The sequence below is a fragment of the Gymnoscopelus braueri genome (genome assembly GCF_963280865.1).
Source record: "Gymnoscopelus braueri genome assembly, chromosome: 8".
Classification (NCBI taxonomy): Eukaryota; Metazoa; Chordata; class Actinopteri; order Myctophiformes; family Myctophidae; genus Gymnoscopelus; species Gymnoscopelus braueri.
In genome coordinates, this window is record NC_137609.1 from 38,600,055 (window position 1) to 38,619,711 (window position 19,657).

Genomic DNA, 19,657 nt, shown 5'->3' on the forward strand with positions numbered 1-19,657 from the left:
TTTCCTTCCGTGCGATCAACATTCACCGTCAGGCCGACGTGTACGTTCACTACGTTGCCTGTAGTACCATTGGTGCCCGTTGGCGGTATAAAGAAAAAAAGTTTTCCTCGGGCCCTCTTTCTACAAAAGAAGACCCACGTTGGTGGAAGTACTTGAGTAAATGTACTTAATTACTTAGAAAAATACCCGACCCGTCTGTGACAAAATGAACCCATCCATTCCCTATAGTTAAACACACACACACAAATAATATAGCACAGTGCAGTAGGGGTCGAAACTCACGTTTTGTAGACAAGCATTGTTTTTGTCTAGTGTGTGGACTAGTTTGTGTCTTTTATTGCGTTGTTTTGGCTAGATGCTACAAGCTTCATGTTGTTAGCTGCGCTGTTGCCAGGTCTTGTGAGAGAAATAAGCAACCGGGTCTGTGAAAACAAGCCCAAAAGAATCGACTTGGCCACATCACATGAAAATAGCAGATCTACAATATATGTTTGAGAATCACTGGTTTAAATAATAATTGGCCCAAATAAGCAACTACACTTTAGAAACAAGCCCAAATAAAACCGCAACCACCAAAGTTTGTTTACAAGCAACTTTACAGAAAAATAAGCCCAAAGTCGCTTATAATAAGCGGACATGGCAACACTTTTAGCTCGCAACTGCCATCTAGTGGATTAATAGGTGTATGACGCCTCAACGTCCTAATTCCAACGGATTTAACGTGCGCGACCATGCATGTGTCCATAAAGAACGCAAGACATCCCTCACCCCCTGACGCACGTTAAAGACCATCTAGGGACTTTGAACGGGCCTTACAACGGGTACTCTGACAAAGCCCCGACACTATGACATATTGGTCGGATCGGCGGTGCCACGTAGGTGTGAGTGGCCCGAACCTCTAGTATGCATAGAAGAACAGAATTTAAGGTTAAATGTGAACACTAGGGGGTGGCAATTGCCATCCCCAGGGACCACCCCAAATGACGCCCCTGTTCCCCCACTCCAGTAGCAGTATTACCTACATGTAGCAAAAGACTCATTCAACCAGTTCTCGCCAGATATTGTGTGCCTGTCACAATGTAGTCAGCCTTATTTCACCAGTAAAAGAAAGAAACAGAAACAAAGTAACACCCAAGCTAAGCAGAATGAATGCAGAATGAGCTATATGGGCTCATGGATGAAATCATTTAAACACAAGACGGGCGGATGGCTAACAGGATTCTGTCTCTATTGTTACGGCCGGCTGTTATGGCTGCATCTCCAGCACAATAAAAATTCAGATTTTCTGCAAGGCACTCCCTAAAGACCATGTTAATTGGCGGCCTGTGGAATCTTGAGTTTGAGATTCAGGATTTTGTGTGTGTGTGTGCGTGCGTGCGTGTGCGTGCGTGCGTCAGCATCTGTGCTAACCTACATGCTACTTTGTGTTGCACGCACATTCAGCAAAAAGGTCAGCATCAATGTAGCTGTGGGCGATTGTTCAGAGAGTGCACATTCTTAAAATGGTTGCTCTCATTTCTCTAACCTTTGTGGAACGGCTCTTATATGCTGTGTGTGTGCGTGTGTGTGTGTGTGTGTGTGTGTGTGTGTGTGTGCGTGTGTGCGTGTGTGCGTGTGTGCGCGCGCGTGTGTGTGTGTGTGTGTGTGCGTGTGTTTGTGCATTTGGCTTTGATATCGTGGAAACCTGCTTTAATTCAGCTCATTGTGCGGTGGTTCAACTGGGTCAGCTTCGTGCAAGAATCACATGAAGAGCACTAAATGAATCCTACAGGTATAGCGTCCAATCTTCCCATTGCTGGCTCCTGTCTGATCCCTCCTTCCTGGAATGCTTGAGCAGCCCTAATCCCTTGTGATATTTCAACGTTAAAGATTATTCATTTTATTTTTTAGACCTCACTGACATAAACAATACGTACATACAATGCCTCTGTGGAGGGCATATCGTTGCTGTCGGGCAGAAACCTCTTATCTCCATATTCTTTTGTGTTTTTTCCCCGTAAATTAACGTCCTACGTGATCATACTACAGCGTCACACAAAAGCATCGAAGGTAGCAGATCTACAAGCTCAAAATGCGCCGCTTCGCGTCACGTTTCGAGCTTGTAGATCTGCTACTTTTTCTATTTTTGAATTTGAATCCTGAAAAGTAACAGTTTTGGACATACAGTATGAGGTTTCCACCTGATAGAGACAATATAGTTGACGGCATATAGAAACACTTCCTCCGATGGCATTATTGTATATTTTGTACGTTCCTTGACAGTGTATTCTATTAAACACGAGGACTGTATCCCAAATTTAGCAGCCTCTCTGCAAATACAGTGGAGTATTACAGTTATTTCAGTAATTACAGTATTTTCCCAAACCAAGGAGCGTGGTTATTAACCACAACTGTGACCTTCAACACTCTATTTTTTTTCTTTCTTTTTTTTGAGCATACATCATGCAATCATCGAAATCAAAAATAGAAACACTTTTTTTTTTATTGTGCTTTATTACATCCAGCCAGTGTAATGTTTGGGTTGAAAATATTGCAATAAGCGTGTGCGTGTGCGTGTGCGTGTGCGTGTGCGTGTGCGTGTGCGTGTGCGTGTGCGTGTGCGTGTACGTGTGCGTGCGAGTGTGCGTGTGCGTCTGTGTTGGCGTGAGTGTTCACAGCACTCAATGATGAGGAGATCATTACCACAAAGGCTGCTGAATTGTCTCTCTGATCCGCAGTCAGTGGCTCTTGTTTCGGGGGGTTAAGCTTATATCATTGAGCTCCTCTCACCATGTTTTCACCATCTTTCAGTTTCACCATCAGAGACACCAACCCCCATTCCTCCAACCAGTATCACCCTTAGTGAGTATGCCAGTCCAAGCAGTGTGTAGTGTGTCTCGATTTACCCCCCCCCCCCCCCACCGCCCTACCGCCCTATACCCCCCTACCGCAACCTGACAACCCCCCCCCCCCCCTCCCCCTTCCCTACCTGCTTGGCCTCACTTTAGTTTTAGATCTCTGGTTCTCAACGTCTGGTACAGAGACCACCAGGGGTCCAAATGGACCCTTGTGGGACTATACAGTAACTAACCAAAATAGACCCCGATCTACACTACACTTGTTTATTGAACTTAGAGAGTGTACAAATGGTTCCATTTGTACACTTTCAGCGTCGCAGACCCATAAGGGCCCCATTTGGACCCCCGGTGGTCCCCGGAAACCAGACGTTGAGAACCAGTGGTTTAGATTGACATTACCACTGGCACGGCTTATAGAAAAACCAGCTGTTAATCTACTCTAGTTAGATACGTTACTAAGTTTAATGTTGGCTAGAGGATAAGCAGTCAAATACTGGCTTTTTCCTTACCATCGGGAACCGTCATAGAACATTGTTTGCACTAACATCAAGGACATAAATCCTCCCCTTCTTAATAGCTTGACAAATAGTTGACAGAATATGGATGGAGCTCCATATGTGCATGCACATAGATGAATAAATAATGATATCCAGGACCACGGTGCCAGTGTTAAAAGAGCCCCCTGTTTGTGGTGTGCTTAATTTTTGGAATGGTTTTTTGAAGCCGCTTATTAATTTTGATGAGTGCATAACGCAGAGCATGCAGGGTCAGTCTGATGCATGTGCTCTATGTACTGTACAAACAAAACAAGAAGGGGATCTTATTAAGAGTGTGTCTGTTGTGTTGTCTCGGCGCCCCCGCCTCACCGATAGGAGGACGAGCTTTAATTTAGTCTCCACATCCATTCCTGTCCATCTCAGCCTCTCTCTCTCTCCGCCATCCAACACGTATTACTGTAGTTAGTGCTCAGAAGTCCCTTTGATATTCGTCGGTTAGTTATACCGCCCTCACCTTAACCCATTAAGACTGGGGAAAGCGTCTGTGTGATTTTTTAGATTTCTTAGGCTATTAAAAAAATAGCACATATACAAGCTCATAGCGCTACGAGCTTGTAGATCTGCTATTTTAGAACATTCGTGAAAATCTTTGAATATATATTTTTTTAAAGCGAACATTTGTAACTCAAATCTTATTGCTTCTGGGGATTCTACAAAATGTCTTCGAAATCCTAACAGTTTTTTGAAAAAAACGTATGTTGCTATATATCAGCGGTGCTCAAACTTTTTCATGTGAAGGACCTCCCAAAATGATATGTATTTGGCCGCGGACCCCCGTCTGAAAATATTTTTTCCCGGTCCTAATGGATTAACAATGTCTCTCACCTAGTGGGTACGCTTCCGGAGTTTACAGCGCAGGAGATATCAAAGTCGACATTTGATCACATATCAAAGCATCTGTGCACCTGTGAGAGCCGAGAACCGAGTCTGTTGCTGCTGAAAGCCAGCATGCGGCAGAGATGTGTGTCTGGTTAGTGGGATTATAATGACAGAAAAGCATCAAATGAAAGAACGGCGTCTGATTTTGGGGCGTTATTGTACAGGGTGGTGCACCGCGCTTCTTGTCAGCTCTGGGCAGATTCCTGATCATGACATGACACACAAACTGTGGTTAACAAAAGCTAACATCAGTACAAATTATGTGTAATTGTTGTTACTGTAGCTACAGTGTACAGTAACAATTCGTTATGGCAGCTGTCACCGCTACTGTTGCCATAGAGAGATGACATATTCACAGCAAAATGTGTATTGTCACGTTGATGGCTTAATATCTTCTTAGCCTAAGAATATTTAGTTTGATTCTTATAATTTATTTCAACGTTGTTTATTGTGTAAGTTGAACATCGTTGCTATGTTTTTAAAGTCTAATGACTCGATTCGATTCTGACTCGAAGAAAGTGCACCGTTTTCTTAGTCTTACAGATTATAGCTTTATACGCACAGACTTAGCAGAACAAAGGCCATTGCGAAACGTTTTACGTGACCTATTGTCCTGGAAGGGTACGTCTGAATGACTTCCAGCTCTGAGATGGCAACAACAACATCATGATAATTCATTACAAGTGTAATTAACAACAAAGTCCTTTCTCTCTCTCTCTGTTCGAACATTTTTGTGTAACGACAGTGTTGTTGTGACAATTATTCTCCCTGAGCGCTTCCAAGTGGATTTGTAGATGTGTGCATGAGCGTGCCTGACCATGCATATTTATATGCTTTGATTTTCTCTGTTGTTGCAATGTCCAAATAGGCAATTTAATCTTACACTTGTCCAGTGGACATATTAGGGGCTGTGTAGCTGCCACTGCCAGTGCCTTTCTGCCATGAATTGCTATGGTAAAGACGCACTAGGAGGAGTTTTTTTTGCACTCAGGGGGCCTTGAGTAGAAAATAGTAAATTTGGAGGGATGTGCCACTCTTCAATGTTGCTTCTTTTTTTTTGACCGACTGCTGCGAGAAAAATTCTATCCGACAGCGTCGATATCCAAAGTGCTCCCACCATGAAAAAAAAAGCGGTTTCTGTGGACACAGCCCCTAAGATGCTAACCTGCTTTTCACTGATATGTAGACCCTCCAGAAAAACGCGGGCAAAAATCCTTGATTGATGCGGGCTAAAATCCTTGAGTGAAACTGCGTGAAGTTGCAAAATATGCCGAAAGTTGCAAAATATGCGAAATGTTGCGAAATAATAAATATATATAAATATTATGCGATGCTATGCGATGCGGCACGCATATAATGCGATGCTATGCGATGCGCATATTATGCGATGCGCATATTATGCGATGCGATGCGCATATTATGCGATGCGCATATTATGCGATGCGATGTGATGCGATGCGCCCTTTTTGAACATTTTAAGATTATGCTGTAAATTATGCGATCGCAAAATCGCATTTTTCTGGAGGGTCTAGATATGGAATGGATGATATAGAACCGAGCACTCCGTCTCACTGACACGAACAAACACTAGTCATTCAATTCTGAGTGTTTTTAATGTGTGGTAATACACACAAACCCTTGAACGTAATGGGCTTGGTGCGAGGTCTTTGGAGTAAGTATGAACGTTATATACGTGACAAGGTTTTGTATTCACAATAGTGTTGCTAATTGATACTTTGAGACCCCCTTTCAGTAGCAACTCTTTTACATGGGCCTGTGTTTACATTAGACTCCGCTCACAGTCCAACATAATGGGGTATGGTATCGGTTTTGTGCATTTCTGCAAGTGTGTCATTTGGATCCAGTGTCACAAATACTTTTATCCCAAAGTTGTCATCTCTTGCAGACCTGACTTGCTTTTCCCTAACGCTTCATGTGTACATGATGTTGTTGTGTATATCATGTTTATTGAGCATGTTTGTATTTTCAGTACAGCTCAGTTCCCTCTGTGTTTTGTTCTTGTTTGTTTCATGTTGTTGCTTTTGTTGGCCCCGCAGTTCCAAGATAAAAGCCCCAATCCCGGATTTTTTAAAATACATTTAGATACAGTACATGATTTTTAAAGGGCTTTAAAAATAGATGGCGCTCCAAATTTTATAGTGTTGGGTAAATAAGTACCAAATTCAGAAATAATTAAAAACATATTGACACTTCAAGGGCGTAGAAAACTAATTTGAGAGAGAATAAAAACGTCTTCTGTCTTAAGAATATGGTTCTAAGCCATAAAAGAAAGCTGCCAATCTGGATGCAATTTTGAAGACATGTAGTTTAATTCTGGATGGGGCCAGTGTGCACATTTTTATACTTTTAATTTAATTATAATTATGTCATTTTGTGTCATTATGTTTGTGGTTAGAGGAAAACTTTTAATTACATGGATGCATGAAGCAATGCAGTAGATGTCACTGTAACATATTTGCCAGAGTAGAATTTGAAAACTGCCTAACAGTAAAAAACTAAATGTCTATTTTAGTTATGTAAATGCTTCATGTATTCAATGCACATAATTTTCTATGTGGATTCAGATATCTGTTGTATCAATTCATGTACTGTATGTTCTTTTTGCTGTTTGTTCCTGTGTTCTACCATTATGTCCATCCTTGTTTTGTGTATTACCCATGTTTATTTGTTTTAAAAAAATGCTTCATATTTTTCCATGTGAACCTACCCCTCCTTACGCCACTTTCCTTTCAACCAATCATGTGCGTGCGTATATGACTTTGTCATGTGGCTCTTGCATGGTGCTGATGATGTCGTCTTCGCTGGTGAACAGAAGGTAATCTTTGTTTTTCGTTTTTTTACTTAGTTTGGCCTCTTAGAGCAACATTGATCATTTTGAAACATGGCAAGATTAGATTTATACATCTGACAGTTATGTTACAACCTTCAGCGAGTCTTTTTTTGTTCTCTTATTTTTCATCTAGATTAGATTATTGTATTATAATTTTTTTGGTCAGCCTGCATTTATATACATCATCTCCAACCATTACCGTTAAGACAAGTCTATTTCATTTTTATTTTATTTTCACTAGATCAAAAATCAGCCGTAATTCTGATATTCCATTTCACCTATAAAAGAATAATGCTACAGTATGGATATTATCATATTATCAGTATGCATATCATCTCTTAGTGCTTCTTCATAGATTTTTCTCAAATCTATGAATATACGTATACGTATATGTATATAATAATAATTATTATTAGTCTATATAAGTCTATATAAAATATTAGATATAAGTTGGAGAAATGCAAATGGTTGACCCCTGAATCTGCCCCTTCAAGTGTCTAATACCTCAAGTAAGTCTTATGGCAGGAGGCACCATTAGCACTTCAAAGTTATATTATTATGCAGAAAGGTCAAGCCTAATTTTACACACATTTTTTATTTCATTTTAAGTTTATTTTACTTATTTATCTATTTGATTTAATTATTTCACCTGTTACAGTAGCTAAACATCACCTTAGCAGCATTGAACGGCCACTGTTTGCAAACTGCATCGCACGCACATCATCATCGTCCTCAATTGCTCGAATCGGCCGAGCAATTTTCTTTTTTTCCTTCGAACAAATGTCCATCCCAGAGAATGACTTAGTGAATGCACTAATTGGGCGATTCACCTCAAGTTAATGTACGCATGCACGATCCGCTGTCCTTGTCACTTCCTACCTCTTTACTACGTGCATGTCTGTCCGTGTCGACGTCTTGTCTTCTGGGTGCCGCCTTGTGCTACTCATTATGCATCGTCTTGAAACAAACTCATACTTTCAGATGTTAATTCATCTGCTGCGACAATAGTTTTATAATAGCCAACATTATGTCTTCTACAAGCAAATGAATGCACCATATGATTATTGTTAACAGATTTTTAACAGTTATTGTCGCATCAGATGGAATTTAAGATCCAAATTAACCACTTGAACCCTTGTGTCCCTTGTGTCCCAAACATAGCAGATCTACAAGCTCTGCGATGTGTCGTGAACTTATAGATGGGCTATTTCCTGCAATGATATTTAGTGTAGAGGGGAAAGAAACGTCTGGGGCCTAATATAGACCCCTGGGGCACTCCGGTCAACTAAGTATAGTATAGGGTTTAAGTGGTTAAGTTGCAAAAAAGTATTAGCATCACTACATTCTGAATAACAGCTGTGTGTGTGTGTGTGTGTGTGTGTGTGTGTGTGTGTGTGTGTGTGTGTGTGTGTGTGTGTGTGTGTGTGTGTGTGTGTGTGTGTGTGTGTGTGTGTGTGTGTGTGTGTGTGTGTGTGTGTGTGTGTGTGTGTGTAAAAGAGCATGTTGAAAATCACTACTGGGTGAACCTAACAACCTCTCTCTCCTTCTTAGCATCAAGAACACCTAACCTAACTGTGATTGATTGTCATGTATAATCTCTATTGCATTTTAACTCTGTACGTGACAACATTGTACTGCAAAGTTCTTCACACTAACTCTGTTCTATTCGCTTCTAGCGTCATCCATGCTCACTCCGAGACTATCTAGTTGTGGAATGAATGCACTTTTGCAGGAGAATGTTAAAAAATTAATCTACACTCTGCATCAAGAGAAAGTGCCTTCAAGCATGTTAAATTAATTAACTGCAATCAATGAAAGTGGTGTATGAATTGTTACTGATTAAGGGGGAATGAACGTGTCTGAGCCTTTCACTTCTTTTTTAAATGCATGCAAAAGAAATTGTGCTTTTAGAATGTGACACAAGTATATTTTCCTGCTTCCAACAGAATACATGACTTTAACATACACATGATTTGGGATTTTTACACTAATTATGACCTTTCTTTCAATGCCACATGTATCTCACTTTGTCCTACAGTGTATAGTGACAGAGACTTGTCATGCCACAATTCCTGATCAAAACAATGTTCAAACACTCAAAAAAGATAAATGAATCATAGATTCTAGTATGAATTTAACTGTTTATAGAATACCTGAACTGGTCATGTCCATGTGATTAAGATATAACTATATTTATTTCATGTTGCTTTTATCCAGGAATAGACAGAAACAAACAATTATGTTCTTCGAGAGTAAATGTTACCAGGATGGCACTCACACAATTGTCCTGTAACAGTTAGATATGAGCCATAAAAATATATTATGGACAATAAATAGTCTGCCTGAAGAATGCAGCAAGCTATTTAATGTCTCAAATGTCATGTTTATATAATTATTATTATCCCACAGTGGAAATAGTGTACACGAATCCACGGAGCGCTGCACTGTAGGTGGCACAATCATTGCTGCGGTGTCAGTCAGCTGCTGTTGACGTTAGCAGAGCAGCCATAAACTAGCCTACTGGCACCTGACGTAGATGGCTCGTCGCGATTTTCTGTACATTTTTGTAAAGTTAGTGTTAATAAAAGTTAGTAAAAAGCAGGTAAAAGAGTAACGTGAGCAGTCAGTGACTGCAGCTGACTGACACCGCAGCAGCAGCTGACTTAGTCTGACACCGCAGCAATGGTTGCACGCAGGGCAGCGCTCCGTGGATTCGTGTATAATCTCAGACAGAGTGTACGGTAGATTACATCTGTTGATTTCGATTGACAAGCTTATTTAGTGCCTTGCGTGGCGTGCTCTAAAGATAACATTTTGAATTGAATAAGAATGGGCTAAGTTGTACAGCATGCAGTAGGTAGCATGTGTCACATCGCTCATGACACTGACACGATGGCATTGCCATGATCAGGAAAAAACAATACACAGTATATCGTCGTTGTCAGGTACAAACCTTGTATGTCCAAAATCGACGAAAATGTATCTCTATTCCAATGGATCGAATGTAGTCATTATTTAGTAACAAGCTCTTAATCATTTTCCATTGGTTAAATATTTATGAAATCCACAGACAGACATTTTCAACCTGTGGTCCCTGTTTCGAGCCTGTTATTATAGGAATTTTTCTTTTTTTAATGCTCTCAAAGAGCTTTTAGATATTTTAGGCTATTTTAGCTACTTTTGAGTGACACTGTCATTATGACAAATACGACTTTCATTTATGAAAGAGAAAAAAATACATAAAAAGCTGAAATATGGAGATACAGGGTTTCTTCCGGACAGCAACGATATGTCATATATCTGAATATAGACAACGGCAAGCCAGGATTCAAAACTGTTCACCTAATTCACTTTTGCCAAATTAAAATTATAATCACCAAATAGTGCAATAAAAGAGAGTTTACAAGAGGTCAAAGAAATAGTCCAACTGGAATGTATCGATCATTGAACAATGAACAATGTACAGTACAGTACTTTGATCTCAAACCAATAAGCATTTCAAACGATCATGCAGTCGTTGAAGACCTGACCTTGCTTTTGTACTGTTAGTATCACATTACTAATAAAAGCCTTGGGCTTTAATATGCCACTTTAGTTTGTTTTAATGGCATTTATAACGCTAACTGGGTGTAACCAATATGTATATGATTAATGAGCATTTGGTGATTAATCATCTTCTCTCTAGCCTTTTGTGCTTGTGATGGTATGATAGTATAGTCAGGAAAAACAGCATTACACACACACACGCACACGCACGCACACACACACACTTGCACATACACGTACTGCACACGCACTCTTTCAGATACAGACACACATTCATTAAAACCCAGTGTGGGAGGCTGCAACGCGGCGACCCGGCCTCCCCTTGGACTATGTTAATGTTATTAAATGTAATAGAGTAACAACGGCCAATCAAGGCTTGCGGCCTCATTATCCGATGTCCCTCTCATTACTCTGGAGGACCGGACAGCTAACAAGCAGCATAACACCTCAACAGGTACACACCCACTGCTTCAAAGGGCGCCCGGCCGGCCCGCCGCTGTCCTCTCAATCAAACCGCCACCCTTGAGACAACAATGGACAGAGGAAAAAAAACATAATCTTGTTGGCGCTAGAGAACGTCCTCCGCGTCCTCCTCTCTAATGAGATAGCTGTCCTTTTGATGAAAGACACACTGTAGAAACAACGGCCAGTGGGACCGCTAAATACCACCGCAGAGATTTGACTTTGGGTCTGTCATTTACTTAATTACCTGACCATCAGAATACCTGATGCAATTGCACGCACACGTGCAAGCACACACGGCCGCACGCACGCACACGCGCTCACTCACGCACACACACACACACACACACACACACACACACACACACACACACACACACACACACACACACACACACACACACACATACACCCATATATTTTACATGTACACTGCAAAACCCTGAGTTATTTCAAACGTTTACGGTAAATCCTGTGTACTTCGTACAACAAATAGAGAAAGTAGCTGATCTACAAGTTCACAAAGTGACATTTTGTGAGCTTGTGGATCGGATATTTATCCAATCCAAATTGTGCAAAATGTTTTGAAAACTTTCACCTATAACGACATGCCCAAAAATAGGGACGTCAGCTTGAAAGTGTTTAGCTATGAGATATTTAAAATTAACATTGAGGATGGTGCCGTGATACGCATCCTGAACTAAGACCATTGTCTCTAGAAGATGAAAGGAGGCTGAGAGATTGATCTATTGATCCGTTGCTACGGTAACTAATCGCTGTTTCTCTGGTATGTCCCCCTGCAGGGGAGCCTAATGCCCCTAAGCTGGAGGCCAAGATACAGACTGGAGGCAACTCCCTGAAAATCAACTGGATCAAGCAGGATGATGGGGGTTCACCCATTAAACATTACCTGATCAGATACAAGGCTGTGAGTATAACGAATTAATTACCTGATCAGAAACAAGACTGTGAGTATAACTAATTACCTGATCAGATACAAGGCTGTGAGTAAAACTAATTAATTACCTGATCAGATACAAGACTGTGAGTTCAGTCAGGACAACTCATGAATTGATCAAATCATTTTTTTATTTCATATAAAATTAGCAATATATTTATTTTGGTTTGGCGATGAGTTGGATCTGCTTTTAGGTACTCCGAGAAAGCACATGACATCTCACCTACCAATAGGGACTCCTATGAATCCCGCCAGTACATAAAAGCATATCCAAAACGACAGGTGGTAGCTGGGGTGGTGGAGGGTGAGCAGCGATCTTGGGCAAAAGCAGTGACAGCGGAGTAGTGGTATTCACACTGAGCTATAACTATAATGATAATTATGTGAGCATCCACGCTGATGTACCACGTACGATAGTGCTCTGTAAACAGTGGCACCAAACGCACTGCACAGTCCAGCTGTGTCAGAGCCCACACAAAGAGGTGGAGAGAGAGATCTCAGAGTGCTGAAAGACGCATGCAATAGGAGACATGGATAATCTGACTTAGTATACATCGCACGGAGGTGAAGAAACTCAAAATAGTCAGAGAAGACATAAAACACCATAAAAACACCACCAGGGGGCTTAATGAAGTTCTATCAACCTCATAGACACATGAAAAACAGAAAAAGTGCAAAACCATGGCACCACCTCTTTAAAGAAAGCACTACTTTAAAGAACGTTTATAACCAGGCCGATGGCCACGCTTAGCCCCAGTTTTTGAAGTCGTTTTGTGTGTTTGTGTTTTGTGGTCGTCGTTCCATTTTTTCAGAAGAGCGTGTCCGACTGGAAGCCAGAGATTCGCATCCCACAGAGCAGCGAGCACGTGATGCTGCACGGTCTGGACTGGAACACGGAGTACGAGGTCTACGTGGTGGCAGAGAACAGCCAGGGGAAGTCCCGGCCTGGGAAGATCTCCTTCAGAACAGCCACAGAACCCACCACTGTCCCAGGTACTGTTCCCTATGATGACCCCCCCCGTCCCTCCTCCTCCTCCTCCTCCTCCTCCTCCTCCCCCCCCCCCCCCCCGGCATCTATACCAGTGGTTCTCAAAGTGTGGGGGTCTTCATGGGTTCCTTTGAGGGGGGTTCCCAATGGACCCTTAACAGGGTCTGTAACTCTTGAGAGCGTACAAATGGAACCATGGTTCCAAAATGTACGCTCTCAGAGTTATGGGGGGGTTCTTGAAAAGAAACCCGTTTGAGAACCACTGATGGATACACATCCCCCCGCGGTGCTAACAGGGCTGACAGAGCTGCCGCCGTGACCCCCCAGACCCTCGTTCACATTGACCTCCCTCTTTCCTAATTGGCCGGCTTATTCGAAACGTTGTGTGGACCGAGGACCGATAGTTTGTGACAAATACTTTGTACATTTTTTTATTATTCACCATCTGTTTTAGCTCATTTTTTAATCCTTCATGTTTTATAAAAATGTTTGCACCATGTTTATGAATTTAACAAATTCATACTTGATTGGAATGTGATAATAATGAATAGTCTCCGTTTGGTGCCGTTTGTTGCGTCCGACAGCTGTTTCCAAAGGTAAATTGAGATTCGTGTTGTTAACCTCAAAAGACCTGGCTCTAAAAAAAGAAAGAAAAAAAAAAACGGTCTTGTCATTTTTGTGACATAACCGTAGCTCCAGGGGTCGTGACCCGCTGTCTGGAAGTGCGAGGTCATCGTTTCCCCCCCGGCCGTATAGCAATGCTCAGGTTCAGCGAGCAGCTATGTCGGGGCAGATGATTCCTGTCAGAACTAGCGTGTTCTGTCCGGTCCACACGCCAACATCCTCCCACACACACACACACACACACACACACACACACACACACACACACACACACACGCCCCAGTGGTCACGGCTTGCTCCTGCTCTGTTGACAGCGAGGTGGTGTGTTAACGCAAGGTTTGAACTTTACTTTGGGCTGCTTCCCCCAGTACTAAACCTGTTTCAGGCTGTCTCAGTTCTCTCTCTCTCTCTCTCTCTCTCTCTCTCTCTCTCTCTCTCTCTCTCTCTCTCTCTCTCTCTCTCTCTCTCTCTCTCTCTCTCTCTCTCTCTCTCTCTCTCTCTCTCTGTCTCTCGCTCTCTGTTTCTCTATCTCTTTCTCTGTCTGTCTGTCTGTCTGTCTGTCTGTCTGTCTGTGTCTCTTTCTCACTCGTGGCCTCAGGGCCTTTTGATGTTTTAGTGAACAACATCAAACATCTACCTTCCATCTCATCCTCTCTCTCTCTTTACTTCACCTCAAAGTCTCCATTCCTTGTGTCCTTCTTCTTATTTTTCTTCTTCTTCTTTCTTCTTCTTCATCTTATTCTTCTCCTCTCGCTCTCTCGTTCTCTTTTTCCTTCCAAAGTCAGGTTTAGTGTTCGGGGCTCATGGCTGTACATGCTCCCCTGAGCATGTGGCTTTCGGCTTGGTGGGGGTGCAGCCCCGCAGCCCTCGCATGGTGGCACTTAAAAAAAATAAAAACAGGACTTCATTTTCTTAACACTTTAATGGAGACCCTAAAAAGCTAACTGCCAGTGCATGGAGCATATACAGGGAACCCTGTTATTTCCTCATGCGCTTGCTGTGAAGCAGCCATATAGCAGTGGGAGGTTTGGATCACATAATTCCACGAGTGCAAGACCTACGTGGAATTCACCCCTAGAACCCCCCGCTTTTTATTTTCACTCTCTTTTGGGGGATTGCTTGGCTACGCTTCCAAGTTGCGCTGCCTATGGTGAAGCTGTGTTTTTTAAGAGGCATGTGGAAAATGCAGAGTTGTATTTTTAGTTGCACCATCTGCGGTAAATTATCGTTTGGTCCCACAGCTGGCTTTGGTCAAGATGGCCGAGAACAGCTGCTCTTTTGTAAATCCAGACTGAATTGGCAATGAAATACGATTTGTTGAATATAGCAGGTGCTGATACGGATCTTTCGTTTGTTTGAGTTTAAACCTTCTGTCAATCTTCCTTAATGACAGTCATGTTAAAACCAAAAAAGAGGACCTATTGGTCCATATCATATAACATATATGTGATATGTATGTGTTTTGTAGTTGTCAGTGTGCTCTGAGTCTGAGCAAGTGATGCGAAATTGGATTCTGTCCTGAAAAGGACAAATCATTCAGTGTGGTTGATTTAGTATTCCAGAAGACTGGTGAGGCAGCATTTGAAAGGCACAAACTCAAAGAGTCCAGTGCATAGTCTAATGAGGTTCAGCTGCATGTGTCCCTACAATAACAAGAAAGCAAATTGAAACAATTTGAAACAAATTGTTCACAGGCGACCCACCATTAGTCAGGAGACCAGCGTCTCAGGAGTCTCTAGGGCTGTCAGTCGATTAAGACATTTATTTGCAATTAATAACATGATTATCCATAGCTAATCTTGATTCACACAATGTTTTGTACCTTTCAAAGTGATATTTATAAAGTGTTTAATACTCTTATCATTATGGAAGTGGACAAATACTAAACTAAATATTTATTTATCATTGGAAATGAATCAACAACCCAAAACAATGAAAAATATTGTCCAGAAATGCTCTGCAGTTGGCAAACAACAAAATATGTTCAATTATAATGACGTGGCAAACTCGAGCCTAACAGACAACAAAAGATGGGCAGATTGACCTGCAAAAGATTGTTATTATTAATATGAGTAGTCTGTCCAACTTTACGCTTATAACGTTTCTGGTAAAAAATTGTCCAGAACCTGCGTTAATGTGTCCAAAACAATAATTTGTGTGGTTAAAACAATGCTGCATCAACACGTTATTATTGCGTTAACTTTGACAGCCCTAAAATTGACCAATCCAAATCTCCCCAGCTAAGGTTGTCATTGGAGTACCAAGGCAAAACAAATAAGAAAGCTATTAACACCTGCAGTGTATGATAATCTGTGATCATCCATTCATTCATACAGTGTCATTGACTTGGCCTTTGTAACCAGCTTCTGCTTTTGGATGTGTGTTTTTTTTGCATGGGCAAATCCCGCTGCTGTACTGAATGAGAGGAAACACGCTCATTCTCATGGATGTGGTTTCATATCCAGGTTGATGTTTTTTTTTTACATGAGCTGTGCAACTGACAAGGAAACTGTGTTGTTGAAATAATACATGAGAGGTCGGCCCGTCTTCGGCCTAAAATGTGTCTGTCGCTCCTAATTTACCCACACACCATGTCTTCCCCATCTCTGTGATCATCCTTTGCTTGTTGTGTGTTGTGGTGTCAGGGTTCGATTTGCTGGGGGGGGGGTCCTCGGCTGACCCTCGGCTGACCTTCGGCTTCTGGTCAGACTGAATTAAATACCCAGACCCAAATTTCCTTTGGGTCTGATATTCATGTTTGATAATATCACAATTTAACAATTTAATACAAAATGTGCAGTATGTTAACCCCATTAACTGGTGTCCCTGTTTTGGGAAATTGTGTCAAAATTGGTTAAAAAATAAATACATAATTATTAAATAGCTAAAACAGCTGATCTATTTTCAGTATTTGTCGTACAAAGAAGTATATAGGGAAAACAAATGGCACCCCCTCTGTTTTTGTTCAAACAAATCGAACCCTGCATGGTGTCATCTGCTGTGCTACTAACATGCTATGAGTTTGTTTGTTTTTTATACTTCAACCCTCTAATTTCCCTTTTATTCCTAAATTCAGTCTTTATTAACGTATTAGACTTGTGTTTCAGTATTTATGACCTATTTTTCTATCTCTCTCTCTTTTCCCCTATTTCTCTCCCACTTCCCCTCTCTCTCTCCTCTTGTTTCCACTTTACCGTGTTCATGTGTGATCTTGGGCACTTGTGGACCATGACCATTTTCATACGCACAAATTTTCACTATTGTCACTTTGTTTATTTTCTTTATAATTTTTTGTTGAATTGTTTGTTTTGTTGTTTATTTTGTCAACACACACATAAAAAAACAACCTTTGGTGCGTATATTTGTTTCCATATGGACTTTTGTATGTTCCTCTAACTGCAGCCACCCTGGGCTGCTCGTCCCTCATGTACAGTGTGGTGTCTCTTATGTTGTCCCTGCTGACTGTGTTCTGGCTCTCATAACCTGGGTCTTGCTCAAGAAGAGGGTGCCTGGATTACAGTAGCTGCCTGACCCTTTGAAATCCATGGGCCAGAACCCCCTTTCTTTTCTAATGCCTTCTGACTCTTGTGCAGCCACACACAAGAAAAGAAATACAAATAAGTAAAAAAAAAAAAAAAAGCCAAGACATCAGTTTCATTCTAAAAGCGTAATTTTTACACCATCGCACGGCAGTGCCGCTCACCGTAAAGAACCGGTCTGCAAGGTAACAACGCGTCACGTCGCTACACGTCGTTACCTTGCAGGTCGGTTCTTCTCGGCGAGCGACATGGCCGTACTATGGAGTATGAATTAGGCTTATAACAGGGTGCTCAGTACTTTTCCCCCCCTATTTTGTTTTCATCTGTATTCATGTTTTAATATGAACGGATTCAAAGAAGGCAATGTTTTGTCAATGTTACACAACGAATTTGAACGCTATGTGTGGATATTGTGGAGAAAGGCATTTCATTTGAGATAATGTAACACATTTGCAATGCTCTAATATGAGGTACAGACGGGGGTTCGTGAAAACCATCAGATGTCTGATGTATTGTCTGCAATGGCTAATTTCAACTTTTGTTTCAATTAGGAATACCAATTATGAAATAATAACGCATAACATGCTATCAGCCTGAACATGGCATGGCAACCGATATATGGGTGAATAAGCCATGACAGTTGTTATGAAACTCGTCAGGCATTTTGAATGAGTTATTAACCACCCAGTAAAATCCGGAGTGTTAATTTAATGCTGAAAGGGTAAAAGAAATTGAAACCCAGGTTTCAATTAAAGGTCATATTGATTAAAACATTTTTTTTTAAAGAAAATAACACACATCCACAGAGCTTTTAAAAAGGTGTGGATTAAAAGTATTGCTTTTTTCCACTAAAAAGATGATTGTGAAATTTCAATTTCAATAATATTTTCGGGTCCAAAAGTATTGTTTTGTTTTTACCCCTGTCAGCTGACGGCCACCATTATCCATGTGGCTGGATAAGGTACTTTGTTGGTTCAAAAGAGAGGCTTTGGAGGCAGCCGTCGTGTTACAGTGTTACAAACTACATGGCTGCTGTCTTAGAGATGTGAAAAGGGGGAAATAGCTAACCTTCTGCAACAGAGGTGCTGTAAGTGTGACATTTAGTGGCTGAATGCTGTTTACTGCACCTAATAACACTCTGGATTTAACTGTGCGGGTTTGAAGTAAAGTGGTAGTAGAGAGACGAGAGTGCCTACTGTATGCTCAGTTTTTTGGATACAAGCTTGAATTCGGTAGTTCTGCTGTACAACACCATGAAAGGCATCACTGTATCTGTTCTGTGAGTCCATTTGATTTCGTGAGAGACCAGATGAGAGTATTACTTTTTCAAAACATCTCAATTCTTTCCATACTTCCTCCCCCTCGCTGTCATAAAGCTAATTATCAAAGGAAGTATAGTTATCTGTGACTGCCTTTGTCCGTTTAAAAGCCGGATTTATACTTTGTTACGCGTCGGTGTCACATGCCACAAATACACATTATTATAAACACAGTATTGAGCTTGTAGATCTACTATTTTTGGCACAGGACACCATTGTGTGACGAAGTACAAATTAGGCGATAAGGGAGACGATTGTTAAAAAGAAAAAAACAAACGTTATAATAATAAAACAAATCATGTTTTGTGAGAAAGTGTACATAATCTTTTCAAGACTTTATTCCGAAGATTCTAGATATAAGCAGTTATTTCAATGGTTTATGATCTCTTTTTACCTGATAGCAGAATGTTGCTAAGAGTTAATGCTACTGTTGTTAAACACTAAAAAAAAAGAGGCGCTCATTTTCATTAATGTGAAATTATTTTATTCCTTGACACATTTTTGTAAGTACATATCTGTGTATTTCCATGATGTAACCATTGTAGTCTACAGTATAAACAAATAGTGTTTTTTTTTTTGTTGTTTTTTTTGTTTTTTCTTGATGAAAAAATTGCTTTGAAAGCTTTAGCAACTTAACATTCTAGAATGTGTGTGACCGTGCTATTCTATTGACTCCCCGTGGCTGAAAATGTTGAGTTGGTTTTAGCCCGTTATTTTGTCTGGAGCTTTAACAAAAATGTTTTGTTTTTTTAATGCATTCGCCCACACATGGAACTGTAAAACCCAGGTGTGGACAATTTGGAAGCCTGGCTACACTGATTAAAAAAAAGTAAAACGGAAAAGAGATGTAAATGCCATTCGTTTAAATTTCAGAATAGCATTTCTGTGATGAGATTTTTTTTTGCTGCCCCCATTTTTAAATTGACTTGGATGGTAATAAAGTGAGTGCGCCTGGAGTTTGGCTCCTGGGTCCGCATGTGCCAATCCCATTGTTTGCTTCCTTCCTTTTGTATAGGGATTCGGCGTTTTCCACTGCATGTTACCAGCTCACCTCAACGTGACTCTACTCACCTTATTTTTTATCAGGTGCTCGAAGA

The 19,657-nt window shown here is 41.0% G+C and overlaps 1 protein-coding gene across 4 annotated transcripts in view; it reads left to right on the plus strand.

Moving 5' to 3' along the window:
- The window catches only part of ncam1a (neural cell adhesion molecule 1a), a 510,009-nt gene that overhangs the window by 471,581 nt on the left and 18,771 nt on the right, over positions 1-19,657 (plus strand). For 2 of the 4 annotated variants that reach the window (XM_080436535.1, XM_080436540.1), the window contains 3 exons: positions 2,791-2,841; positions 11,936-12,060; positions 12,903-13,083. In XM_080436535.1, coding sequence (XP_080292661.1) covers positions 2,791-2,841; positions 11,936-12,060; positions 12,903-13,083 — 357 coding nt within the window. The remainder of the gene's footprint in view (positions 1-2,790; positions 2,842-11,935; positions 12,061-12,902; positions 13,084-19,657) is intronic. The other 2 variants (XM_080436536.1, XM_080436537.1) reach the window with 1 other exon arrangement.